At 55.3% G+C, this 26,702-nt stretch overlaps 2 protein-coding genes across 3 annotated transcripts; one reads left to right on the forward strand and one right to left on the reverse strand.

Annotated features, from left to right (window-relative positions):
- Nucleotides 1–5,203: 5,203 nt before the first annotated feature.
- Nucleotides 5,204–8,556, forward strand: TPRG1L (tumor protein p63 regulated 1 like). Of its 2 annotated transcripts, none has more exons than XM_065884657.1 (5): nucleotides 5,204–5,506; nucleotides 5,611–5,702; nucleotides 5,779–5,955; nucleotides 6,782–6,935; nucleotides 8,015–8,556. In XM_065884657.1, exons 1-5 carry the CDS (start codon nucleotides 5,288–5,290, stop codon nucleotides 8,207–8,209), a joined length of 837 nt encoding a protein of 278 aa, XP_065740729.1. In that variant the 5' UTR covers nucleotides 5,204–5,287; the 3' UTR covers nucleotides 8,210–8,556. The 2 variants fall into 2 exon arrangements, with proteins under 2 accessions (XP_065740729.1, XP_065740738.1); XM_065884666.1 differs by having other exon boundaries at nucleotides 5,204–5,359; nucleotides 8,015–8,211.
- A 1,335-nt stretch (nucleotides 8,557–9,891) lies between these two features.
- Nucleotides 9,892–26,453, reverse strand: WRAP73 (WD repeat containing, antisense to TP73). Its single transcript, XM_065887272.1, has 12 exons — nucleotides 26,375–26,453; nucleotides 22,940–23,092; nucleotides 22,338–22,454; nucleotides 15,775–15,847; nucleotides 14,402–14,505; nucleotides 13,586–13,672; nucleotides 13,099–13,233; nucleotides 12,926–13,003; nucleotides 11,819–11,924; nucleotides 11,065–11,190; nucleotides 10,487–10,678; nucleotides 9,892–10,252 (listed from the first exon to the last, which is right to left on the reverse strand). The coding sequence occupies exons 1-12, from the start codon at nucleotides 26,441–26,443 to the stop codon at nucleotides 10,110–10,112; spliced, it is 1,383 nt and encodes a 460-aa protein (XP_065743344.1). The 5' UTR covers nucleotides 26,444–26,453; the 3' UTR covers nucleotides 9,892–10,109.
- Nucleotides 26,454–26,702: the final 249 nt, after the last annotated feature.

Below are 26,702 nucleotides of genomic sequence, written 5' to 3' on the forward strand. Positions count from 1 at the left end.
CGCTTGCCGCAACTAGGAGTTCACATGCCACAACTAAGGAGCCGGTGTGGCACAACTAAGCAGCCCACCTGCCACAACTAAGACCCAGCGCAACCAAATAAATTAATTAATTAATTTTTAAAAATAAAAGATGAGGACAGCAGGGCGGGCCTGAGTCCAACATGAAGAGGAGAGAGAATCACAGGGATCAGACAGCCACGTGGAGACAGAGGCGGGGACTGGGGTGATGTGCCCACAAGCTCAGGAATGCCCAGGAATGCCGGCAACCGCCAGAGGCTGGAAGAGGCAGGAGAGTTTCCCCCACAGGTTTCAGGGGGAGTGCGGCCCTGCAGACACCTTGACCTTGGACTTCCGGCCTCCAGACTGTGAGAGGACAAATTTCTGCTGTTGAAGCCTCCCAGTCTGTGGCACTTTGGGACGCAGCCCCAGGAAATGAGCACAGCACCCAGCGCTGTGTGTCAGCGAGCAGATGCTCAGTTCTCTGCCTAGTTATCTCCTGAGTTTGCGGACCTGCAGTTTCCCTGCCCTGCCCCCTCCAAACCCACTAAAGGCTCAGGCATGCGGGCAGCATCCCTTCCCAGGTGCCAAGACCATCCGGACTCGCTGTGAACAGGCTGATCTGGTGTTTTGAAACCCTGAAGGAATGCATCCCTGACGTGTTTGATGTTGTTGTTCTGACAAGATATAAAACCGTGCTGAAAACCCTGCTTCTCCCAAGCAGCTCCTCTGAGCTATCTGAGAGGCTGGCTTCTGGGCTACAGTCCTCAGCTTGGTTCAGATAATACTCTTTTCTGTTCCTATATTAGATTTAAAAAAAATTTTTACTGGAGTATAGTTGATTTACAATTTTGTGCTAGTTTCAGGGGTACAGCAAAGTGAATCAGTTATACATCTACACATATCCACTCTTTTTTAGATTCTTTTCCCATATAGGTCATTACAGAGTACTGAGTCGAGTTCCCTGTGCTGTACAGTCGGTTTTATTAGTTATCTATTTAATATATCGTAGTATTTGTCAGTCCCGGTCTCCCAATTTGTCCCCCTCCCAGGCTTTCCCCCCTGGTAACTGTAAGTTTGTTTTCTAAGACACCCGTGACTCTACTTTTGTTTTGTGAGGAAGTTCATCTGTACCATTCTTTTTAGATTCCACATATAAGCGGTATCATATGATACTTGGCTTTCTGTGTCGATCCCTATATTAGATTGTTTACTGATTATTCTCGTCAACACTCTAATTGCCTCGAGGGCCAACGGCAGTCACGTCCTCTTGATGACCTTCTCCCGGTCACCAGTCCCCGTTGGATCCACTGCCGCCTCTGCCAGACCAGAAACTGGACTCGAGGTCCACCCCGTTGACCCCGCTGGGAGACACTCCTGCACGTCCTGTTGGGCATGCCAGGAGCAGGAACCAGACCCTGACCGCCTTTCCCGGGGCCGTTGGTCAGAGAGGGACCTTGAGGGGTGAGGACCAAGCTTGTTCACAGGCCCCCGGTTCCCCTCTTGTGATGCGGCCACCGTGGGTAGCATCCTCCAGACACCCACTGACACCCTGGACATTGCTTCCCTGTGAACAGCAGTCCTCTGCCTCTGACCTGGGCTCGTGTGTCTTCTGAAACCGCATCCCTGAAACCGTGGCGGGCTAGCCCGTTAGCTCCCAAGTGGGGCGACATCTGTGACCCCTATAAATGCTCCCTTGTAGGATCTTGGCCTCCCCTTTCCCCTTTGCCTCTGACCACAGCTACCCGGCAAACCCCCAGTCTTGACCAGTCTAGCTACTGGTTTCTCCCACTCCCACCAGCTGCCAGGTGGAAGGCTGCACTGTGAACGTGCCTGAGGTCTCCTGCAGCCCAGTGGTCCCCACACCGGCCCTCATCAGCTTCTTTGCTCATCACTGCTACTCTGAACCAAGCGTCCTCACCCAAATTCCCGGCTCCATCTTCCCAACCCCCCTGAAGAGAGCTGATGTCCCAGAACCTCTCAGTACCCCCTCCTCCCCCACTGCATCCACATCCCACACCGACCTGTCCATAACCGTCCTCAGCTCTCTCCATCTGTCCCTGAGTAGATGGTGTCCTCCTGCCCTAAGCGAGCCCCGACCCCTGGGCTCCAGGTTCCAGCCCCTCAGCTTCTGCCAGGAGCCAGGTCCATTCATGGGCCCTCGTCCCGCTTCTCACTCCCGTCCTTGACTCCACGGACACCCACGGGGCACCTGGAGCCAGGGCTGCACAGGGCACGAGGTAGTCCTCTCGGCACGTGTGAGCTGGTCAGAGGCTTGTGACAGCCTGGGAGCCAGGTTTCATCATCCCCGCCCTCCAGATGAGGAAAGAGAAGCAGGAAGGTTAAGTACCGGGTTCAGGGCCCTCGGGGGCTGGCCATCCCGCCAAAATGACCAGGCCTCTTCCATCCCCACACTGCTGCCACCTGCCAGCATCACTGCTGTCCCCTTTGTACCCTCCCCACTCCCAGCCTTCAGCCTCAACCCCTGTGGCCCCCTTGTGCCAGTGGCCCCTTCTCATCTCCGCTGAGGTGACCCTGATCAAGGTCGCTGTGAAGTTGTGCTGTCAGTGCCTCTGAGCATGAGTGAGCACCACGTGGGCTCCCGGCGAATCCAGTGGAGGACGGCTCTCCTCTGTCTGCCCCCAGGAGCCACTGGCACAAGGGCGAGGGTGGGCGCTGGGGCACAGGCTCTGGAATCCAGGGCCCCTGCTCTCTGTAGATGTGTGACCTTCGCAAAGTGACAAGCTCTCTAGGACTGTTTTCTCTTCGGCTGAAGGGCGTAATACGGCGCCTCACGCACGAGCACAGGCAGTATTTGCAATGCGCCTGGCCCTCAGCAGAGCCTCCGTGAACAGCACGACCACAGTTAGCAGCCGACACTGAGGCGGCACGGGCTGTGCAGGGCGCTGTGCACAGCCCAGCTCTTAACTCACTGACTCCTCCCGACAGCCATGGGGGAGCAGGAACTACTATCATCCCTACTCAGTAAAAAAAGGAAACGGAGGCAGACATAGCATGAGTGTCCAAGTCCAGTGGACAGAAGCAGGGGAGCCGGGATTCAAGCCCCTGCCGTGAGTCCACACGCCCAGCTGCCGTTGCTGAGCCCCTATAATAAGGGGACTCAGGAGAGGGGTCAGTGGGCACCCCAAGCCCAAATGGCTTAGACTGCCCTTCAGGGGCCTGACTCAGGCCCACCCTGCGGGAACCAGCAGAGCAGACTCAGCCAGGGGCTGTGGCTGCCAGAGAAGGGGGCTCCCTCTCCCCACGGGGCAGGGCCCCAGGCGGGTGTGACCCGGCCCCTGGTCCCCAGGGGGAGGCAGCAGCTGTCCCCACCCCGCCTCAGCAGGCCAGCGGGGCTAGAAGCAGGTTGCTGCCTCTTTTTGCACACTCAGCCCTCTTTGAGACCTTAGTCTTTCCAGGAAGCAAAGTACCAAAGCTATTTCGGTATCTGTGGTACTTTCGTCCCTCCTGTTTCTGTGGCTGCTGACGTCCAGGTAGAGGAGCGAGGGGGAGGCTGAGGACCTGCTGTGTGCAGAGCTCAGCACCCTCCCTCGAGGGACGTCCTGGGAAGGAAGGCCAGCCACCCTGCAATTGTTCACAGACCGGGATGGCATCCAAGTCTGCACAAGCCAGGAGGGCTTTGGCTAATCCTCACGGCCGCACCAGCTGGCGGCCTCGGGCACCTGGGCAGAACTCCCCAGACCTGTTTCTGCAACTGCAGCATGTATACAAGAGAGCATTTACAGCCCTGGGCTCTTGTGAAATTCAAAGAATTAAGAAAGGGGTTATAAACTCCAAAGCGCAGTCATACGCCAGGAGCTGGCTTCTCGAAATTGCCTAGCTAACAGGGCACAGACACACACACAGACATACACACACACACACACAGAGCAGGTTGCCCGGCACGCGTGGAGCCGACGGTTACATGAAACAGCAAAGAACTCGCAGCGAGGGTAGTAAATGGCAGTGTCTCCTGGGGACAGGGCTCTAAACTGAGCATTGGAAGATGGATACAGTAGGGGTGAGTCGAGAAGCCTTTCTGGTGGGGGGAGTAATCTGGGGTGTGACTAGAGGCAGTGGAAGGCCAAAGTGACCAACCGGGTGAAGATAACAGGTGCTGACATTTGTAAATTGTCATGGATACAGCCCTTGTGTCTCCAAGACAACGGGTCAAGGTGGATGAAGATGAGGTTGCCCTGGAGCCTGTGGGTGCCAAGACCAGGGAGCTGAGGTCCCTGGCTGGGCCTGCAGCTGCCCAGGGTGCCGCTAGCTGCAGGCAAGATCACTCAGAGCAAGAAAAGATCCAATTCTAGTGCCGGGAGAAGAAGAGCAGAGGCAGCAACAAGGAATCCTGGTTCGGCCCTTGATGGAGTGACGAGGCCCCGTGCCTCGGTGTCCCCTTCCGTGGAGCAGTGTCGGGAGCTCTGCTCCCTAGGCGCGGGAAGCCCGTCTGCATTTAGCAGAGCCCTGGGCCCATGTCCCCGTCGCTCCATCCATGAACCCGCGGTCAGAAAGGCGGGGGTGCTCAGGAAAGAGCTCTGCTCCGCGGGCCGCCGCTCCTCCAGTCCCCGAAGCCCGCGCTGCCCCTGCTGTGCCATGTTGACACTCTGGGGGGAGGGCTAGTCCGGGTGGTGGTCACACCGGGCAGGAGGTGCGTCCGGGGAAGTGGTCTCCCCCGGCAGGGGTCCGCATCCAGGGGGCGATCACCCTGGACGGAAGGAGTCCCAGTCCAGGGGGCGGTCACTCTGGGCGGAAGCCGGGGTCCCATCCCGGAGGTCCGCTGCACTTCAGCCGAAGCTGAATATAGGGGCGTGGACGTCGTGCCTCAGGTCTGGGATCCAGGACGTCCCCAGCAGCCCGCCGCACCCTGGGGGGTGGGGGCGGGCGAGCACCCGATTTAGTGTGGGAGGAGCGCTCGGCACGTGACTCCCCTCTCCCCGTGGGCCTTCCGCTTCGCCTTGGCAACCTGCCTGGGCCCCGCCCTTCCCCGACGCGTAAACAGGAAGTGGGCGTGCGCGCGGCGCGCTCTTCCGGCGCAGCGAAGGGCGGGAGCGATTGTGAACGGCGGCGGGCAGGACCAATCGCGGAAGACAGCTGGGGACGATCCAATAGCGAGGGCCGGAGGGGGAGGGAGGAGGCGGAGCCTGAGGCGGGGCTGGCGAGGCGGAGCCAATCGCGGCGGGCCTCAGCGCGGAGCGGACCCGGGGGCGGGGCCGAGGGTCCGGCTTAGGCGGCGGCGGCGGCGGCCGAGTCGGGTCCGGTCCGGGTTCGCTCGGTGGCGGGCGCGGCGATGCTGCAGCTGCGGGACTCGGTGGACTCGGCGGGCACGAGCCCCACGGCGCTGCTGGCGGCTGGCGAGGAAGTCGGGCCGGGCGGCAGCGTCGGTGGCGGCGGCGGCGGCGGCGGGGGGCGGCTGGGGACGGGCACTCCGCTGCGACAGACGCTGTGGCCGCTCAATGTCCACGACCCCACGCGGCGCGCCCGCGTCAAGGAGTATTTCGTGTTCCGGGTGAGGCTGGGAGCGGGGGCGGGAGAGGGCGTGGGTGGGCGGGGCGGGCGAGCGGGCGTGACCTGTGACTTCCGCCCCCGGCCCGCCCCGCACGCTCCCAGCAGCCTGGCACCATCGAGCAGGCGGTGGAGGAGATCCGCATGGTGGTCCGGCCCGTGGAGGACGGCGACATCCAGGGGGTGTGGCTGCTGACAGAGTAAGGGGGCGCGCGCTGGGGAGGGGCCCGGGCGCCTGTGCGCCCCGGGCGCCGAAGTAACCGCTGCCGCCCGCAGGGTCGATCACTGGAACAACGAAAAGGAGCGGCTGGTGCTCATCACCGACCAGGCGCTGCTCATCTGCAAATACGACTTCATCAGCCTGCAGTGCCAGCAGGTGGTCAGGGTAGCCTTAAACGCGGTGGACACCATCTCCTACGGAGAATTCCAGTTTCCCCCGAAATCGCTCAATAAGTAAGTGTGTTGAACAGAGAGCCCGCCACCAGGGCCTCCCAGTCAGCGCTTCCGAAACCAGCCTTCGGTGAATGTCTTGCTTCAACAGCAAGAGTGTAGAGACAGGTGACTTGTGCCCCACAGGGTGCGTTAGAAGGAATTCTGGCACAAGAGACAGTTATTAGGCTTGTAGTAAAATGAACTCAGGGTACGTTAAAATAGGCCCGACGTGGGTATTCTTCAGATAAGAGCCAAACTCAGCATTTTACTCCCGCCAAGAAAGGATTACACCTATCACCTCAAGCTCTGTTGTGGTTAATTTTTAAAAGAAAAAGGTAGTGTGTCGCTTTGATTTGCAGATATTACTGAAGATTAAATTTGGAAACGTTTGATGGCCAGTTTTCAAGAGCTGATCTTCATCTGTTAGGGAGGTTTCTGAAACGTGAGAAACCTGGCCATCAGTATACTCAGTTGAATTAAACGGTATATTTCAGAGTTTTGATGAAGAGATCTGGGGAGGGAATTCAGGAAGCTAAGATAAGCTCAAAATTTGGGCCAACAGTAAGATGCTCAGGGAAAAGGATTTAAACTTGCAAAAATGTTACTCGTTTAGTTAGCACAACTAAGACAGTGCTTTCAGTTTGTCATATTTTAAAGTGCTGAAAGCTGTCGTTATTAGACACGCCATTCCTGTCAAACCCCACGGGTCCTTCACTGTTGGGAAATGTCATCAGTCTTATCTTTACCGGTGGAACAGCTTGTTAATCTCACACCCACGGCTGAGCAGGTGCTCGGGGGCGCCATGGCCTGCTGGGTGAGGTCTGGTCCCTTTCTTCCCACTCGGTAGGCGGGAAGGTTTTGGGATTCGCATCCAGTGGGACAAGCAGAGCCGCCCGTCCTTCATAAGCAGATGGAACCCCTGGTCCACCAATGTGCCATACACCACGTTCATAGAGCACCCGATGGCCGGCGTGGACGAGAAGACGGCCTCTCTGTGCCAAGTAAGAACACACACAGCAACAGCAGCACTGCCCAGTGGGACGGGAATGTTCCAGGCCTGTGCTGCCCGGCGCGGTGGCCACACGGGGCTGCTGAGCACCTGAACAGTGGCTAAACAGAGAAAATAAACTCTTTTTTCCCATAAATTTTTTTATTTAGTTTTTCTTTTTTTGGCTGTATTGCTGTGTGCCGGCTTTCTCTAGTTGCCGTGAGCCGGGGCTACTCTTTTATTTAGAAGATGTTGGGGGTAGGAGTTTATTAATTAATTAATTTATTTTTGGCTGTGTTGGGTCTTCGTTTCTGTGCGAGGGCTTTCTCTAGTTGTGGCGAGCGGGGGCCACGCTTCATCGCGGTGCGCGGGCCTCTCACTATCGCGGCCTCTCGTTGCGGTGCACAGGCTCCAGACACACAGGCTCAGTAGTTGTGGCTCACGGGTCTAGTTGCTCCGCGGCATGTGGGATCTTCCCAGACCAGGGCTCGAACCCGTGTCCCCTGCACTGGCAGGCGGATTCTTAACCACTGCGCCATTGGGGAAGCCCCAAATAAACTTTTGGTTTTTTAAAGTTTGTTAACTTACGTCTAAATAGCCCTGTGTAGTTAGCAGCTGCTGGTCAGCGTAGCTCTACGATGGGGTCCTCTGTGGCTGTGGTCGTCTTGGAGAAGGGCCCAGAAGGGCTTCGGGGTGTGGCAGGTGACCCCCGCCAATGGTAGAGCTGGGCAGTCTGCGTGCTCAGCAGGAGAGGAGGCCTTGGGGTGGTGAGAGCCGGGTCCAGGACTGGCGACAGGCCCCCACTTGCCAGCTGTGCACCTTGGCCTGCTCATCGCCTGGTGGGTGGTGGGGAGGAGTAGGTGGGTCACTACGGCAAAGCCACGTCGACCGGCAGAGTGAGGCCCGTGAGGACTGGCTGTAGCCAGTCACAGGTGAGCACAGAGGTGAGGTGTGACGCTTGGAGGGTGACGCGGAGGAGATAAGCCCAAGGGCTGCTGGATGCGTCTGGGCAGGCGTTTCTCCAGGGTGGGGACGGGCTGACACAGACGCGTGGGGGATCATCTGATCAAGCTCCCTGTCTTCTCTTTACAGCTGGATGGCTTCAAAGCTCTGTTAATCCAAGCTGTCAAAAAAGCCCAGAAGGAGAGTCCTCTGCCGGGCCAGGCTGGCGGCGTGCTGGTCTTGGAGTGCCCCCTCCTCATCGAGACCTATGTGGGGCTGATGTCCTTCATCAACAATGAGGCTAAGCTGGGCTATTCCATGACCAGAGGCAAAATCGGCTTCTAGGCACCGCACGCGCACGCGGGTCTCTTCCCTGGGAGAGCCAGGCCGATGGGACCCTGGGGGCATCAGGCCTCTGGCCAGCTCCACTGCCGCTGGCAGGGTCCGAGCCCCTTACCTGTAGGTGTCTGGGCACGGTTAGCATAGTCAGATGGACCATATACTTTAGCTGGATACTGGGCATCTGGTCACGTGAGCTCCAGACAAAGCAGAATGAATATCGCTGTCACCGTCCTGGCTGGCATCTGCTTCCTAGAACCTCAGTTTCTGTGCCCCCCACTGCTGGGGTCTCCATCTGGCTTCCCGTGGTCCCTCCCACCCCAGCCCTGGAGCATGTTAATAATAAACGGCACCACAGCTACACAGATCGCTGCATCCAGGGAGGCGCCTGAGACTCGGTGCCTGTGGTGGTTTACAGTTGCTGTCCAAATCTGCATTTGGAGATTTAATCCACTTTCTTAAAGCTAATTTGAAAGAAGCCAGCAGGCACGAGCTCATCAAGAGACGGTCTGCCGTGTCAGCTCCTGAACGGACGGACACTGGCTTTTGTGGAAATACGTGTTCGGCCTAAAGTCACACTTTTTCTAAAATTAACCTATATTGTGTTAATAATACTTATGGCATCTTTCCCAGGCCCAGAAAAGTTTACAGAAAATCATTTTAAGACAAGTCATTAGTCTGAGAAAGTCACATTGATAAGTTCTTTGCACACAATTTTGTCAACTCGGTTAAGTTTGTATTGTCATATTCATATTTAAAAAGGGAACTGCTTAGTTTGCTTGTAAAGAATGCACTTCTGAAAAGGAACCACATCAGAGTCTCCTGACGCAGCTCACCCCTAGACACCAGCCCGGGGGAAGTCGTCGTTCCCGTCCACGGCTGAACGGTCTGCCGGGAGCGTCTGTTGAGGATTTAACTGCTGGCCCGCCGGTTCCTCCTCATTATTTCTGACTCGGGCGTAGCTGTGGTCAGCATGGCCGTGATTCGGATGCAGGGTCCTGTCCACAACTCCGCCTGGGTCCTGAGCCTTTGCTTTCGGTCTTGTAGTAAAGACATTTAAAATCTGAGTTGAAACATTAAAACGGTGGGTGTCATTCCTTTCTTAAAAAGTTATTAAAATAGGTGTAACAACCAAGAAAGCGTCCTGTTAAATGAGAGAATCTTAGAGCATGAGCTGTTCTGTGCGCTGGTTTTGAGCCCTTTGCTGTGTGCACAGTGAGGGTTCTGGACCACTCGCTCCCCTCATGGCCACCAGGGAGTGGTGTGCACTGCCCAGCCTCTACCTAGGGTGACAAACCCTCATTCCCCCACCAGCCTTCTCAGCCCTGGCCGCCTTCCTGAAGCACCCGGATTGTTCCAGGTGGACAGCCAGAGCGGACGGTCCCTGCAGGGAGCCGACTTTGACCCAGCCGCCCCAGGGCCTGCATCTCCAGCCTCCCTTGGAGGTACAACCCCACCCCGGGTGCTCAGGGCTCCCCTCCTCTCCGGAACAGGCCCCATGGGACCCACAGGCCACTCTCCAAAGTGTTCAGTGACAGAATGGAGGCTCCGAGCAGAGCGGGTCTTGTGTGAGGGGGACTGGCCGCTTGGGGCACAGTTTTCCTAAGACAGTGAACCCCAAACTTAAAACTGACCTAGAAAACTTTCCTGTGACCTTATAAACCTTTGAAGAAAGTAAGCAAGAGACATTTTATGAATTAGCAAATATTTATTTTAAGTAACAAAAATTAGTTTTATACCATACATATTAACAAAAATGGCTTGCTATAGAAAAACAGAAGCAAAGCGCTTCCTCCGGGCCACCCCAGTGGGAGACGCAGCACCAAGAAGCTCTGCTCCTTTCCCACGGCCGACACAAGCCAAGGTCTCCCACCTTGAGCCACGTGGGCCTGACCATGCACGGGTCCTACGTGTGGTCACCCCTCTGCCCGAAGGCTGTGCCGACCCCCTGCTCCGTCTCCAGGAAGCACAGGCAGAAGTGGTCCTTGCTGAGGAGGGCCAGGGAGTCCCCGCTCAGGTGCCAGCACACGGAGAGCACCTGAAAGTCACCTGGAGGAAGCCAGGAGGTTAGAGCAGGATAGACCAGTGTTCCAGGGTGACCCAGCTAGAGCCCCAGAGTTCAGCAGGTGGGAAGGCTCCCCCTGGCCTGGGACGCTAAACGCCGCGGGCCCCAGTCAAGTGCGCACACCCGGCGGCCCTGAGGTTTACGGAAAGGCGCCTCCCGAGAAGGGCTTTCACCTTCCGCTCGAGGCCGTGTTTGCTCGCATCCCCGCTTGCGCTCACCTTCCCCGGGTACCTGCACCGACACGCAGCCCGCCGGCGACCACAGGTACACCTTGCCGCCCCCCGTGCAGATGGCCAGCCGGGCCTGCCGCGGGTCCCACTGGAAGCAGCGCACGGCGGACAGCTGCTCCAGCACCGCGAGCAGCCTCAGCTTCTGGATGTCCCAGATCCAGACGGCGGTGGGGACACTGTCTAAGGAAGGAAGACGTGAACAGGCCCGCGGTCACCCCTTGCTCCCCTGCTTGAGTCCCCGTGCCGCTCACGCCTGAGGACAGATGCTGCCTGGGGTCTCAGCGGGGGAGGGCCCTCCCCGGGGCTGCCTGGCACACACAGGAGTCCTGTCGGCCTGAGCCCTGCTCCTTCCCAAAGAGGGACATGGAGCAGAGGCCAGGGCCTGAGGTGCAGCGGCTGGGCGGCTGCTGCTCCGATGGGCCCAGTGACCCGAGACGCTTCTGCAGCAGGACAGGAGGAAGCACGTGCGGGAGACCCGCACCCCGACTCTCCTTTCAAGCCATTCGACTGCCTGGCCCCGAGGGAGCGGTGAGGGGACAGCACACACACGTGGACGGGCCACTGACCACTCCTCGTCGCCAGGAAGCAGTTGTCGGGACTGAAGGCCAGCGCCCCGATGCCGATCCTGGGGTTGGCTCTGTCGGCGGCAGGCTTCAGCGTCTGTAAGGAGACCGGCACCGAGGCAACCTCGTCTGGGCGTCAAAAGAGAGAGCACCCTGAGCCTCCCCGCGGGGCGAGGGCCTGCGGTCCTGCCCACAACCGCCTGTGGGGCGAGAAGCAAGCACGGGGCAGGATCTTACGGAAAACAGTGCTCGGTGGGAACCTGGCCGCGGCGCACAAGGCCCGTCCTCGCGCCCTCCCCTGCGAGGCCGTGTTTCCGGAGCTGCGACGGGCCAGGCGCCACTGCAGGGCCTGGTGGCCGTCCCAGTGCCTCCTCTGACGCCCTAATTACGCCATTTTACAGACGAGTAACGTCCCAGGTCCCCGACACAGCTACGGCGTCTCCCTGAGCTCTTTGAGGGCCCTGCTCACCCAAGGAAGTCAGTGTTCATTAAGAAGTCGCCCTCAGAGGACCAGCCGTCAAATGAGGATTCCCAGGGCTTGTATTCAGTCAACAGAGCCAGTGGCCAGGTGGCCTGTTGGCTCACAGCTAAGAGAGACGCTGGCTACCAGGCATCGCAGGAAAGGAGAGGATTTGAAAAAACAACAAGGAGCGTCTGGAATCTACCTGGACCCAGAGGACTCTTTTTTCCATAATAAAAGGAAAGGAAAGGAAAGGGGAGGAAGAGAAAGGCCCCCATCCTGGGCCCAGCTGCTCACATTCGCTCTCCGTGGAGGACAGGGGTCCAGCCGCTGCTCTGGGCGGAGGGAAGGCCAGGCGGCCCAGCACCAGTGGCGGGCTCTTCTCCGCCTCCTTGTACACCACCTGGAAGACAGACGGCCCGGGCAGGATGTGCAGCCGCGGCCCCGCTCACCGCGCCCTCCTGGGCACTCTCCACGAGGTCTCACCCCCGGGAAGGCACTTCAGTGGGGACGGGTGAGACGGGCCAGGAGCGAGGCGGCGTGCGTCACCGGAGGCCTGACGGAAAGGACGAGCGGCCCGACACCTTCAGACCGCACCGGCCGCAGGGTGGAAGGACCTCCGGCGAACCCTGTGAGGCCTGGGGCGGCGCCACCCGACCCGGCCGCCTTCCAGTCCTGTTCCTGCAGCTCCAGCAGGTCCTCCAGTCCCTGCCGGCGTCAGGGCTGCTTCTCTCCTCACCACTCACCCATCTTAGGTCCCTCACCAGCAGACAGCTCACTGGGTGTCTGTCCCCATCCCTGCTGTCCCCCCCGAGGCGGGGTGTCTCTCCGGGTCCCTAAGGTCTCCGAGCACCCAGACCGGCGCCTGCTGAATAAATGGATGCTTGTCCCCACCTCAGGGCCTCTGCACTCCTGTGCCTGTTCCTACTGCCGGAACTGCTCCTCCCCAAACCCTGCGTCACCTCCTCCCCGTGCCTGCCCCAGGACCCCTTGGCAGGCAGCCTTCCTCCCCACCCGGGGAAGACACCAGCCCTCCCAGCCCCGGCCCAGACTCCATGGGCCAAGGGTCTGCCTGCTCTTCTCCGACTGGCCCAGAGCACAGTGGGTGGGGGTGCTTGGCGCCTGCAGGCAGGGGACCCCGTTCACAGCGCAGAGCAGGAGCTGGTCCCAGAGCGAGCTGCAGGGCTGGGGGCTGGGGAGGGGAAGGACACCACTTTGGAGCCCCTGGGAATGTGGCAGGAGAAACAAAGGCCACTGGGCAAGTCTGACGTTTGAAATGTTACAGTATCAGAAGGTTATGGGGATTTAAGTACCTGTAGCGCCATAAGTAACAGAAAGTGAAAAAGCAGCTTTCGATCCCCTTCCCCAAATACTGTTCAAACAGAAACGTGCTTCCACACTTACTATTTTGGGATTATTAATGGTCGCAGGATGCCCGAATTCTGTGATCATTTTCCACGTCACGTGGTTAAGAATCCGCACCTGTGGCGGGGGGGGCGGGGGGGGGGGATGGAAACCGCGTGGTCAGAGCCGCCGGGGCACTGGCCGTGGGCTTCACCCCGAGGACGCCCTCCCACCTTTCCGTCGTAGCTCCCGACTGCCAGGAACTGACTGCTGGGGCTCCAGGCCACGGACTTGATGCCCAGGGACCACTCGTAAGCACAGAACGTAGACAGCAGCCGGCCGTCCAGGGAGTAGAGCAGGATCTTGTACTGCCGAGACATTGAAATTGTTACTGAACCCAGAGCGGAGGCAGTGAGACTCGGGGCGGGGACACTGCCCTCCCCGACGGCGGTGGGAAACGGGGACGTGGGACCACAACTAGGGGAGCCAAGCGGTAACACGGTGGGAAGGGGACCGGGCGCTAACAAGCTCCTCGGCTCAGACGTGGGACCACAACTAGGGGAGCCAAGCGGTAACACGGTGGGAAGGGGAACCGGGCGCTAACAAGCTCCTCGGCTCGACGTCTGAAAGACACAGTTAATGCTCTCGGCGTTCAGAGGCCGTGAGAGAAATACTGGCGTCGGCGCTTCGAGCAGAAAGTGTCCCGACTGGGCTGTCTACCTCCAGGCAGGAGTCCCAGGCAGCCAGCACGCAGCCGTTGGGGGCCCACTCGATCCCGGCCAGGTCCTGCGTGTCCGTGTCAAAGTGCTTGCCGAGGCGGGCGGGGGGAGAGATGAAATTGAAAATGTTTTCAACAGATACACGAACGTTTATTTTATAACTGATGTGTTAACATTCAGTATTTAATATCCTCATCTAGCCACGGACAGAAATGTGTACAGCCGTGTCCTCCTGCTGTGACGTCCGGCCTGAGCGCTGGGGAGGTTCCAGGCCGGGCACACGGGGCTGCGACGTGGCTCAGGCCTCCGTCCGCCCCGCGCCTGTACCTGCTTCTTGCCTGGCTGAGTCTTGTGCCTGTAAGACCAGCCCAGGCAAGACCCTCCCAGGACATCCCTGCCCCGTCGAGGAGGCCTCTGTCTGGCGGCATCCGGGGGTCCTGCCCGGCCCTGTGCATCTGTGTCCATGGCCTCCTGCCCCACGCAGGAACGTGCTCAGTGTTAAACTCCGGCTCACTCTTCCGCCTGATGCAGCCACACGTATGCAAATACCATGGAACCAACAGGAAGGGAGGTGGCACCAACCTGGTGGCCTGTTAACTGTGAACACACCGCAAGCACGCGTCATCTCAACACATCCTACGAACACCTGCCGGTGTGCGTGCCACGTGGTTACAGGCAGCACCGGCCTTTGGGAATGTGGAATCACATTGCTCCATACCATACCACGTGGAAGATGCCCTGGAACCTCAGACAACGCACTCCTCCCCTCCCCCCACGCCCCAGGGTCACTCCGCTCCCGGGTGGGGACAAGTCTCACCCGCAGGAGCTGCCAGTCGCTGCAGACCAAGATGCTCACGTAGTCTTTGCAGTCCCGCCGCTCGGCCAGCGCCAGGTAGCGGCCGTCCCTGGTAAAGGTTATTCCTGCCGAGAAGAGTGAAAGGTCCCGGGATCGAGAAGCAGATTGCAGCAGTGGTTTTCAAGTTAGAACGAGAAAGAGAAAGCAGAGGTCTGAAGAGGGGGACGTGGCACGCAGAGCCCAGCGTCCGCGGCAGGGAGTGTGTGTCTACACAGGGCGGGGTCTCCACACCCTTGCTCAGACTTCTGACCTGCAGAGAACCTGCGAGAAATACACAGTGACCTGAGCCCTGATGAGCCCCAAACCATTACTGGGAAATGTGGTGCCCTACGGAGTGTTGTGGTCTTAGGAAATTAACCGCAGGAACTCAGCTGGTTCAGAACAGGCCTGTCATGACGTTTCCTATTCTTACTTTTGAATTTAAATTTGGAAGAAGTCAATTCCAGGTAAGAATCTGGCTGCGACCAGACTGTACTTTCTGGGTCCGTATTAGCGAACCGAGCCCGTGGCCACATTTCATACCTCATGGGTCAAAAGAACACCTAAATGACAGAGCTGTCATTTCCACCAAGAAGGGTGTGTGTCATCTGCAGAGACACTGATATTCAAACTATAAAAATAAAAAATGAGCGTACAATTGCACACCATTCACATGTGAGGTTCAAACTGCTGACGGCAAGAGAAAAAATGGAAAAATCATTCAAACCATGTACTGCTTCTTTCTGTTTCTTAACTGAAATACCGCCATGTAACTTCAGGACTCAAGAGAGGGGGGTGCCCAACTGGCTCTCGGCTCAGCTAAACCCGCGGGGGCGGGCTCCCCGCCGGCACAGAGGACACGTGCCTCTGGCCCTCCTCGGTGATGTCCAGGTGGGACAGGTCGCCACTTCCCCACTCCAGGCCTCACAGAGTTAAGTCAATGGAGGATTCCGTTCAGAATCCGGTGTGTGAGGTGGGGGTGCGAGACTGACATGAACTGGAGGGACCTGAGCACCCAGTCCGGCAGCAGATGTAAAGGGTTTACGTGTAAGTCCTTCTTCTTTGACGTCCTAAAGGACAATATATCCTCCTTAGTCACTGACGTCGCGTACAGGAGAAGCCCTAGAGACACAGGTGGGAATGGTCACAGATGAAGTACTCACTAGGAGGTCTGGGATGTACTTTTAAAATAATCTGGGGGCGGCGGGGGCGGGTATAGAGAAAAAACACTGGCTATGAGCTGACACACGGCTGAGGCAGCTCTTGCCTGTGTATGAAATTTTCCAAGGTAAAAAGGTCCCCAAGCCCCAAACTACGACAGAGGAACGGCTTCTGAGTACCTCTGACCGACTCACCCTGCTGACAAGCCTTAGGGTATTTGATGTAGGACACGGACTTTGTGCACAAGGACCAGACAGTTATCCGCAGCTGCCAGGGGCAAAGGGAGGGAAAAGAGAAAGGAAACAGCATATATTTAGCATCTTTGGAGAGACCATTCCAAGTCTTACATCAGATCGTCAGCACCCAAGCGAGATTCCCGCAGCACTTCCCGCATCAGCGGTCCTGTGGTGTTTTCTGCCTGAAGACGTGTGTCAAACTCACATTTTACGATTGTTACATTTAAATTTTTTTTTGGCCGCACCACACGGCTTGTGGGATCTTAAGTTCCCTGACCAGGGATGAAACCCGGGCCACAGCAGTGAGAGCGCAGAACCCTAACCACCGCTGGACTGCCAGGGAAGTCCCATGTTTGTTAAATTTAATGCTCCTGGTCCTTGGTTTTCATTTTGTGACAATATTATCTGAGTGACAAAGTTAAATACAAGTGCGTTTTAGTTCAAAGTACAGTCATCCCTCCTTTTCGGCCTAATTTACGTTTTATCACAGGCACGTCTGTATAGGAAACAGCAGCATATAGAGGGTTCAGCACTGCAGGGGTTTCAGGTATCCATGGGGTCCTGGAAGGCATCCCCTGCGGATAAGGGTGGGGGGATGCTGTAGTCACAGTTTTCACATAATAATAACCCTAAACACGCTGCTTAGAGAAACGCGTCTAGGAGGGAAGCCACGCAGGACACTCCTCAGTCCTCTGAAGCAGACGAAGGGTGAGCAGCTCTGCCTCACCGGGAAGCCCCAGGCTGGCAGGGACGGGAAGTGGCCCGACTCCGCACACGGAGGCCTGTGCGGAAGATTTCTGGGGGACCCACCGTGGGCACATCGCGCAGGTAGCGACAGCTGTCCAGGCTGTTGCAAAACGGCCGGAAGCAGACGTGTCAGTGAGGGACCGGCGAGTGCGCCAGGGATGGATGCCTGGGCTCGGGGAGGTGCGCTCGGGGTCGGGGTGGGGGGTACCCAGAGCCTCCGCACTGTCACCCCGGCCCTGTGAGCAGGTGAGGCCCCGGCACCCAGGCACGGGGAGGGCTGCTGGAGCTGCCCCAGACCCCCTCGGAGCCTCAACGTGAACAATCACCCTTGACTGGAGTTTCCAAATGTTTCTTTTGGAAAAGCATGTCCACACCGTTCCCATCGGCCATCAGGGAAGGTAAATGGGCGCCCTGCCACCTCCAGCTCCCGCAGCCCCCAGGCCAGTGGACACGGAAGCTGTGTTTACCAGGCGTGGTTGTGAGGTAAGGAACACGGGCTGGAAAACTGCTTTCATCAAATAAGCATAGCTTTAAAAACTGTGGGACTTCACATGAAGTAAAACGCAGGGCCCCGCGTTTCTGTACCAGTGTGATTCCTGCAAGCTAGGCCCTTTTTCTTTTTTAGCTTAGGAGGTTTTTTTTTTTTTTTTTTGCATAGTACGAGGGCCTCTCACCGTTGTGGCCTCTCCCGCTGCGGAGCACAGGCTCCGGACGCGCAGGCTCAGCGGCCACGGCTCACGGGCCCAGCCACTCCACGGCATATGGGATCCTCCCGGACCGGGACACGAACCCGCGTCCCCTGCATCGGCAGGCAGACTCCCAACCACTGCGCCACCAGGGAAGCCCAGCTTAGGAGGTTTAAAAAATGAATTAACTGCATTTTCTCCACATTGTCTCTTAGGAAAGAAAAGAATCTGATGGAAGAATCTGATGTCCTGAACTGCCTCTGTGAAAAGAATCTGATGTCCTGAACTGCCTCTGTGAAAAGCTCACGCGGCATTTAGGGGAGACAAGGGATGCAGACAAGCTGCAGGGTTGGCGGCACTTCTGGGCTGTACTCAAGGTAAAGCGCTTGTCCATCCAAGGCAAAGGTACCAGGGCGTGCAGACGAGGCATGGCCCAGGAGCGAGGCTCACCCTGACGACAGGCTTGTTCCCTGTAAAACCTCCTGCTCTCGGAGGCCAAGGAGGGTGGAAAAGCACACCCTTCCCAGCCCAGCAGGTCTGGGTGTTAAATCCACCTGGACACGCACAGTCGGCGCCATCTGGCCTGGAACACCTGTCCTCCAGGTGAGCGAGGGAGAGGAGGGAAGGCCCAGGGCGCTCCTGACTGGAAGCCTCCAATCCCCTGCCCCATCCACACTTCTCTGTTAAAGGTAGAAAAGACACAAAGCACCTAAGCCTGATTTTTACCCGCCATCCCCCATCAAAAACCGTTAAAAGAAACCCAACTGTGTGTAACCTTAACAAATGCAGTGAGAAAGAGGCAGATAAACACCCGCCTCCCCTCCGTGAGCTCGAGGAGGTGGCAGCACCGCAGGAGGGGAGAGCGCAGGGGGACAGGCCAGAGGTGGCCGAGGGGCAGGCTCCCGGAGGGCCGCCGACCAGGCCCGCTTCTGTGCCCACCCACACACCCTGCGGGAAAGCAGAGGCCAGGGGGCCTTGACCTGGGATTTCAGGTCTGGTCCCACTGCATCACCGTCACCACCAAGGGTCCTTCCAAGGTGTTGGCCCTTCAGCAGGACCCCCCTCTGGGCTGGGCTGTGCTTTCAGGCATTGCCACATTTAAGGGTGAACTGAAACGCTAATCTCGCCAGAGAACAGTCACTTTTGAGAAAGAGTTCCTTAGCTCATCTCCTTTTCCACAACACTTTCTAATGGTCTTCACGTAAAAAATAAGTACATTTTTATTACTTGATCACTGCTGCCGGTGACCTGGAAAATTCCAGTACTTAAGCAAAAATACTTAAAATGACCTTTTCAAACTCAGGGATTGTTTGGAAAATTAACTCAAGAAACACAGCAGGGCTTCCCTGGTGGCGCAGTGGTTGAGAGTCCGCCTGCCGATGCAGGGGACGCGGGTTCGTGCCCCGGTCCGGGAGGATCCCACATGCCACTGAGCGGCTGGGCCCGTGAGCCATGGCTGCTGAGCCTGCGCGTCCGGAGCCTGTGCTCCGCAACGGGAGAGGCCACAACAGTGAGAGGCCCGCGTACCACACACACAAAAAAAGAAACACAGCAAACTGACAGCAGCCCACCGAGTTCTTTATCAGTATGGATGTGCGTGGCTTCCCTCTCTTGTTAGAAGTGGAATGCATTCAGAGGTCCAATTCCTCCCGGTTTACACACGTACACCTGCGTGAACACCCTTGGCCCTTCCCCTGGACTGAAGCAGAGTCAAGAGCTGATACAACAAAATTTAAAACTTTGGAATAAATTTTATAAAGTATGTACAAGATCTATACAATGAAAATATCGCTTAGAAAAAAAAATTTAAAGACTTAAGAAAATGAAAAGTAGCCTATGTTCATGGATCCAGAGACTCAGTATTGTTAAGATGGCAATTATCCCCAAATTGGTCTACAGATTCAACACAATCTCAACTTTAAAATCCTGGCACAATTTTTTTTTTTTTTTTTAGAAATTGACTAATTTATTCCAAAATTGATACGGAAATACTAAAGACCCAGAATGGCCAAAACGACTTTGAAAAAGGACACAACTGGAAAACACACTGATTTGGGTTTCTGGACCTACTATTAAGCTTTAGTGATCCGGAGCATGTGGTATTGGCACAAGGCCAGACTAAGAGATCAATGTAACAAGACAGAGTCCAGAAACAGACCCACATACCTACAGGCAACTGATTTCTGACAAAGGTGCAAAGTGGGGAAAGGACAGAAATTCAAGACAAATCACACATCCAAACTTAGGAGCTAACGTCGTAAAAATTCTAAAAGAAAACAGAAGAAACTCTGTGATCTTGGGTTGGGCAGGGATTTCTTTAGACACAAAGTGCACAAATGATAAAATTGACCCATGAGACCCCGTCAAGATGAAAGACTGCTCTTTAAAAGAAACTGTTAACAAAATGAAAAAGCAAGCCAGAGACCAGGAGAGAATATTTACTAAACATGTATCTGACAAAGAACTTGTAACCAGAACCTTACAGCTCAACAAAAGGACAAACGGCCTAATAAAGAAACGGACGGATGATATGAACAGACAAGTTATAGGATGATGGGCACACAAAAGACGCTTAGTATTATTAGTCATATGGAAAACCCACAATGAGACACCAGCACACATCAGACTGCCTAACAGAAGAGGCTGTGATGAGCAGCGTTGGTGAGACTATGGAACAAACTCCTGCACTGTTGGGGGGAAGGCTAAACGGCACAGCTACTGCGGAAAAGAGTCCGCGGTTTCTTAAGCTGTAAACATACACCTCCTGGCACCCCCCACTCCAGGTTTTTACCCGAGAGAAAGAAAAACCCGCGTCCGCAGACAGCCCTGTGAGGATATTCACGACAGCTCCATCAGCCAGTGGGTGATACACACACAGGGTGGGGAATCCACACGGGGACACCACTCAGCTCCGAGAAACCGGAGCTGATGCCCACAGACGCGGACGGATTTCAAGAAGAGCATGAGGCCGAGTGATGGAAGCCAAACACAAAACTCTGCGAGCCACGTGGCCCCTCTCACATGGAATCTGAACCGTAAACCAAGAGCGACAGGAAGCAGGCCAGAGGTGGGCAGCAGGATGACTGGAGGGCGGGAGGTGCCCACTGGGTGGTGTCAGCACGCTCCATCCCCCCCGGGGCGGCAGCTACGTGTCCCAGCTCACGGTCCACACACCTAAAGTGGGTGAATGTTGCTTTATTGAGGTAGAAGAAAAAGTTTTCAGGTCGGGGTTTATTTTTTTAAGCCAACTACAGGCTACTTACAACATACGTACTAAAATTTAAGGATACGGAAAGGCTGAAAGTCAAAGGATGAAAAAGATATACCCTGAAAGCCCTAACCACGGAAGGATGGCATTTGATGCCATCATCTGACAAAACACACTGCAGAACAGAACAGAAGAAACTATGAGACGCGAAGAACCATTTGTAATAATAAAAGGCTCAGTTCACCATGAAACCTGGAACAGCTCTAGTAACAGAGCCTCAAAAACACATGAGGAAACCTGGCAGAGCAGAGGCAGCGAGGAGGGCACAGCCCTGTTACATGTTAACATCCTGTAACACAGGAGGGAAACGGGCCAACGATGGCACAGAATGGAAAATCGGAACCGATCACGTCGGCGTAAAGAAATTCAGTTCTTGAGACAGGTGGGAAAGACGGACTTCTTAACAAATCCTGTTGGGAACAGATAAAAATGGATTCACTCCTGACACCACCAGTATAAACTCCACGTGAACCTGAAATACATATTTAAATTGTGTGCGTGGGTGTGTATAAAATAAGATATGGAAACTCGACGTCACCAATACTTAGAGAATGAAAATGCAAACCACAGTGCAGTACCACTGCAGTTCTACTGGACTGGCATCCATTTAACATCCTGGTCAAACCGCATCTCCTACAACCAGGCGACTTCCCCTTCCCAAACGTCCGAGAGAGAACGCCTGGATACGGGCCGGAGCAGACGCCCACAATCCATTCCCTGCAGCAGGGACCGCAACAGCTCCAATGCCCAGCACCAGCAGCGTGGCTGCATAAACCGTGGCATGACTTTCCCTACAAGGACTGAAAGAAGCAGTCAAACCCTCGACGTGGATGAATCTCAAAAACGATATCGAGGGGGAAGAAAGAACCACAACAGAACACAGAGTATGAATTCATTTAAGCAAACTTTACACAAATGCACTCCATAGTGTATGGTGTCTGCACACACACGCGCACACACAGATAAGACCTTGAGGTAAGTAAGGACGTGCTTAATGCAAAATGCAGAGCGAGGGGCCCCGCGGGCTGAGGTGGGGCCACAGACACCCTGCAGTCCTGAGCGCTCTGTTCTCAGGCCTCACGGCAGCGCGCAGGCTGCCTGTCAGTGAACCTTGTCCAAAGAGCACGGTTTCTCTTTCACACTGACGGGTACCTGTCTGGGGGCTGGATTTGGGCCCGAAGAATTATAAGCATGAAGCCTTTTAGATGAGGCTATATGAACAGCTCAAGTTCTCTCCAACAGCCCTGTAAAATGTCAACGTGTGTAACGTGGAGAAACCAGGCCCCCTTCACTTGCTGTCTCCCTCCCCAATGGCCTAAACTGGCAGACATCAAACTCAATATAATGCCGAGATGTGTTCACACCAGCCCAGCCTTCCCTGATCCCCTAATGTGACACGCTGACGAGATGTGTTCACACCACCCCAGCTACCTCTGATTTACTGTCAGACTTCAAACGTTCTTCGCGCTCAGAGCTCCTGCCCAGGGCCCCACGTCCCAAGTAAGCCCAAGGCTTGAAGAGGAAATGAATGAAGAGGTTAGAAACACACAGATCAGATGTCTTGAGGGAAAGATGTAAATTTGTTCATCCTGAAGTTCATTTTCAATTGTTGAATCAAAGAACCTGTCTAAATCCTTAAAAATACAATTTAAGCTGTTCTTTTAAAAAAGTCTTTTCTTTTCATTAAAACTGGGCAAAAAGATTATATAACAACACTCATGGGCTTATAATGCTCTGACCACTTACGACGTGTACCCTCCCCCCAAACCACCCCCTCTAACGCCCCCAAGCAATTGAGGAGGAGGGGGCGTTCCACTCACGTGGAACTCCGTCGTGTTGAGGATGTGGCGCCCATCGGGGCTCCAGCAGGAAGCCACCAGCCCTGCCGAACCCTCGTCTATTTTGCAGTGCCACTCTGGCTGCTCCAAAGACCACACCTACAGTCACAAGGGAGAGACGAGTCAGTGCGCTACGTAGGCTTGAAGACGACCGGCCAAGAGCTGTGTGGAGGCAAACACGGGCGAGCCTTCGGAATCTTCCAGCACGAAGGGCTGGGCCTGGGTTGCACCACAGAGGTAAGGCGCGCTTCTTGGTGACAGCGTGTTGCCATGCTTCGAAGGGTGCACCCCTCTGCTATCCCTGAGACCTCACTTAGTTAGGTTTGGGGTCTACAACAAGACACGTCTCAGCGCTCCCACACAGGACGAGCGAGTTGCTGGGCTGCCCTCTGAACACTGCCTGTTACTGAGTTAACTTGGTTACACATCAAGGACACTTAAGTGTCTTCTTATCTTAAAAGTACTTAAACTATGAGCGAACTATTAACGGCCTTTGAGCTGTGCTGCCTCTTCTTCCAGACCGCGAGGCCCTTCGCGGGGGCTACGCTCCGGGACGGGGGGCGTCTCAGCCTCGGGCCGCAAACCTGCACCAGCCCCCGCTTGTAGAGGGCACACAGGATGAAGAGCGAGTCGGCCGACCACTCGATGTGCTGGATCTGGTCCAGGCACGCGTACAGCTGGCAGATCTGGAGGGTGCTGGCATCCCGGACCACTAACCGGTACTGGACGCAGGAAGCCTGGAGAGGGAGGAGAGAGGCGGGCGGTGTGGGCTCTGGAGGGGACTGCTCTAGGCGCGGCCCTCCAGCCAGGGGCTGACTCCTTCTCTCCCTGCACACACGCTTCCTGCCTAGACGGCCTCGTGCTCATCACGTGGACAGCCTGTTCTCAACAAAGAGGAGTTAATGGAAGATAAAACTGAAATGTACAAACCAGGTGCCCAAACCGTTGAATCCCCAGAGAAAGTATTATTTTCAAACTCTCTACTGGAGTCATGTTCTACTTTCTTCACTGTGGGACTAACTCTGAAGCAGGAAATGGCACTGCGGAGAGGCCCATCTGTAAACAACCCAATCCTCTCTGCTTCCATCACCTGCAGACAACCTGTAAGGAGTGAGCAGGGAGGTGCAGGGCTGCGGGGGAGAACGACCCCAGAAGCGCAGTTCCCTTCTGTTCAATGTCTGACTTGGAGCCTATGCAACAGAAAGTCAACATACAGGTTTGAAATTCTGCAGGTGTAAGGACGCTTCATAAATGCTCATTGACTTGTGATGAGAGAACAGAAAAGACATGTTGGTCTCTGCCCTCAGGTCCTGACACAGGGCTCCTGAATGAAACCCGTGCAATTTCCTGGGTGACAGGAGCGTCTTTTGTTCTAGAGCGGCAACTCTGGGTGGGCTCCTGGATGGGGCTGTCACCCGGAAGACCAAACCAAGATTAGAAGCTTGGAAATTTCAGCCCCACCCCCCTTTCTCTTCGGCGAAAAGGACTAAAAATGGAGTTAATGATGGCTCAGGCCCATGCGATGAAGGCCCCGTAAAATCCCAGTAATACGGGGTTCAGAGCTTCCAGGGGGGTGAGCACAACCAGACACGGAGGGTGACGCACCCCAGATTCACAGGGACAGACGCTCCTGCACTCAGGGCCCCCCGGACCTCACCCTGTGTATCTCTTCATCTGGCTGCTCATCCGTGTCCTTCACCATATCCTTTAACAAACTGGTAAACGTGTTTCTCTGAGTGCTGTGAGTCACTCTAGCAAATCAATGGAACCCAAAGAGGACATCATGGAACCTCTGACCTATAGCCAGTTGGTCAGACGCACAGGTGACAACCTGGACCTGCAACTGGCGTCTGAAGGGGGAGGAAGCAGTCTTGTGGGACTGAGCCCCTAACCTGTTGGACCTGGCGCTCTCTCCAGGTAGACAGTGTAGGAATTGAGTCAAACTGTAGGACACCCAGCTGGCGTGGTGGACAACTGCTTGGTGTGGGGGAAAAACCCCACACGGTTGGTGACCAGATGTGTCAGAAGTGTTGAGTGTGGCAGTCGTGTGGGACTCATAGGAGGAAGGGCTGGGGGGTTCTTACACACCCTCATTAACTTATTCCTAATCCTGACTCTGAAAAGTTTAACTGTTAATACAGCCTTCTTAAAGATACAGTTACTTTACGTCTATATTTGTTAATAATATCCAAATCCAAGCAAATAATTTCTATGATTGAGTAAACGTACCTGCTAATAGGAGAGTACCTCACAGTTCAAAAATCAAGAACTGACTTTTCAATGTTAATTGCTTCATTTTTGTATTTATCAAGGTCAAACCGGATTATTGGATTTTTGTTTTATAAACTCCCATTAAAAAAAAGCCACAAGAGGGACTTCCCTGGTGGCGCAGTGGTTAAGAATCCGCCTGCCAATGCAGGGGACACGGGTTCGAGCCCTGGTCTGGGAAGATCCTACATGCCACAGAGCAACTAGGCCCATGTGCCACAAATACTGAGCCTGCGCTCTAGAGACTGCGAGCCACAACTACTGAAGCCCGTGTGCCACAACTACTGAAGCCTGCACGCCTAGAGCCCGTGCACTGCAACGAAGAGTAGCCCCCACTCGCTGCAACTAGAGAAAAGCCTGCACGCAGCAACGAAGACCCAAAACAGCCAAAAAAAAAAAAAAAAAAAGCCACATGAGTTTTGCATGGGAAAAGGAGAGTAGGGGAGGGATTGCAGATTAGAAATACTATGTGTCCCATGCCTATCTTTTCATATTGTAGCTTTGAAAGCTGTGATCAGTTACAATAAACTCCTTACAAAATGGAATGTTTGTAGCAACACTTGGAAAAACCATATCAAATCTGTTGCAAGATATTAAAAATGGCAACATGGCCCTACTTTTTCCAGCACCTAGGATAGAGCTTGGAAGAACATGGTTCCAGTAACGTTACTGTCTAGTGCTCACAATATTTAAATCAGAAATATCTGATTATTTTGGTGTAAAACCCAAAAAAGTACCAAAATTAAATGAGGAAATATAATCTCTCTCTTTATAATTCACTAGAATTTTCATAAATGACCAAAGGGGGGGGAACCCCTAACGTATGCGGGAGTATTTTGAATATACCAAGGTTTTCTGGGGTGCCATTTAAGCTAAAGACATTTTGTATTTTGGAGCCGAATGCCATATTATGTGATTTAGAATAAAACCTCCACAAAGAAGGCAAACGTGTACATCCATCCTCAAAGAACTAGATAAGGATGAAAGGAATGTTAACAAAACTCGAACTGAAAAAAGAATCAGGAAGCATCAGTTACTAATTAGTGAAGCTCAGTACACTTTTTATAAAGCATAATTTTTCTTCTTCATGTCTTTCCAATGCCAATTATCCCTCACCCACCACATGCCCTCACCCTAAGATTCTGAGGATATACACGGGTCACGCTGGTATATTTCAAAACTTAACTCTCATGTACAAGACAGCTCAGTGATGTCAGAAGCATTCTGCCACCCATGGAATCAGCAGCTCAAATCTCAGGAGTGCGGACACCTCCCTTTATCTGCGCATAGAATGCTGTTATCTAAATCATTCATCTGGCATGTAGTAGAAACGGGTGAAGAGGGCTGGGAAAGGCGACAACAAGCAGCTGCACCACTGCACCGGTTTACAGCCAACTGGTAGACTATATACGTGCCTTTTGTGACAAACTAACAACAACGATCCGATATCTCCTGTGTCCTCAAATCTGGGAAGGCAGCATGGCTTTTACCTGCCTTTAACAGATGGAAACCCAGGTGCAGGCATCAGGCGGCTTCCTGGGTTCCCAGGCTGCAGCATCTTCCCAGGTCCCCTTCCCAGGGTCACCTGTCTGCAGCACCTGCCCGGGGCCCACACCTGCAGACCCTCGAGCTCCCTCCATCCGGGCCCAGCGGCCGCCCCGCTCTCCGCTCCATGGGTCCCCGCCTCCCGGTGAGGACAGGCGCCTCCCCGCTGAGGGCCCACCCTCGGCCCAGGCCCCGCGGCCGCTCACCAGGTACTTGCCGTCCGGGGAGAACTTGCAGAGCAGGCTGGAGAGCTTGAACACCTCTGAGAAGTTCATGGCGGCCGCTGGACCCCACGACCGCGAAACCCAGCCCGCCCAGCCCGCCGCAACCGCCCCTCCGCGACCGGAAGTGACGGAGGACGAGCGCCGCAGCCAGTCAGGGCTCCGGGCGGACGCGTGCATTGTGGGGCTTGTAGTTCGCCACCCGGCACCCCGCGCGCCGCCGCGCCTTAAAGGAGACGCGGCGTTTCGTCCCACTCGGGATTTCCGCCGGGGCTCGGGTGTGGGAAGATCCCCTTCAGCTAGGGTTGTCAGA

The sequence above is a fragment of the Phocoena phocoena genome, chromosome 1 (assembly GCF_963924675.1).
Source record: "Phocoena phocoena chromosome 1, mPhoPho1.1, whole genome shotgun sequence".
In the NCBI taxonomy this organism is placed as follows: Eukaryota; Metazoa; Chordata; class Mammalia; order Artiodactyla; family Phocoenidae; genus Phocoena; species Phocoena phocoena.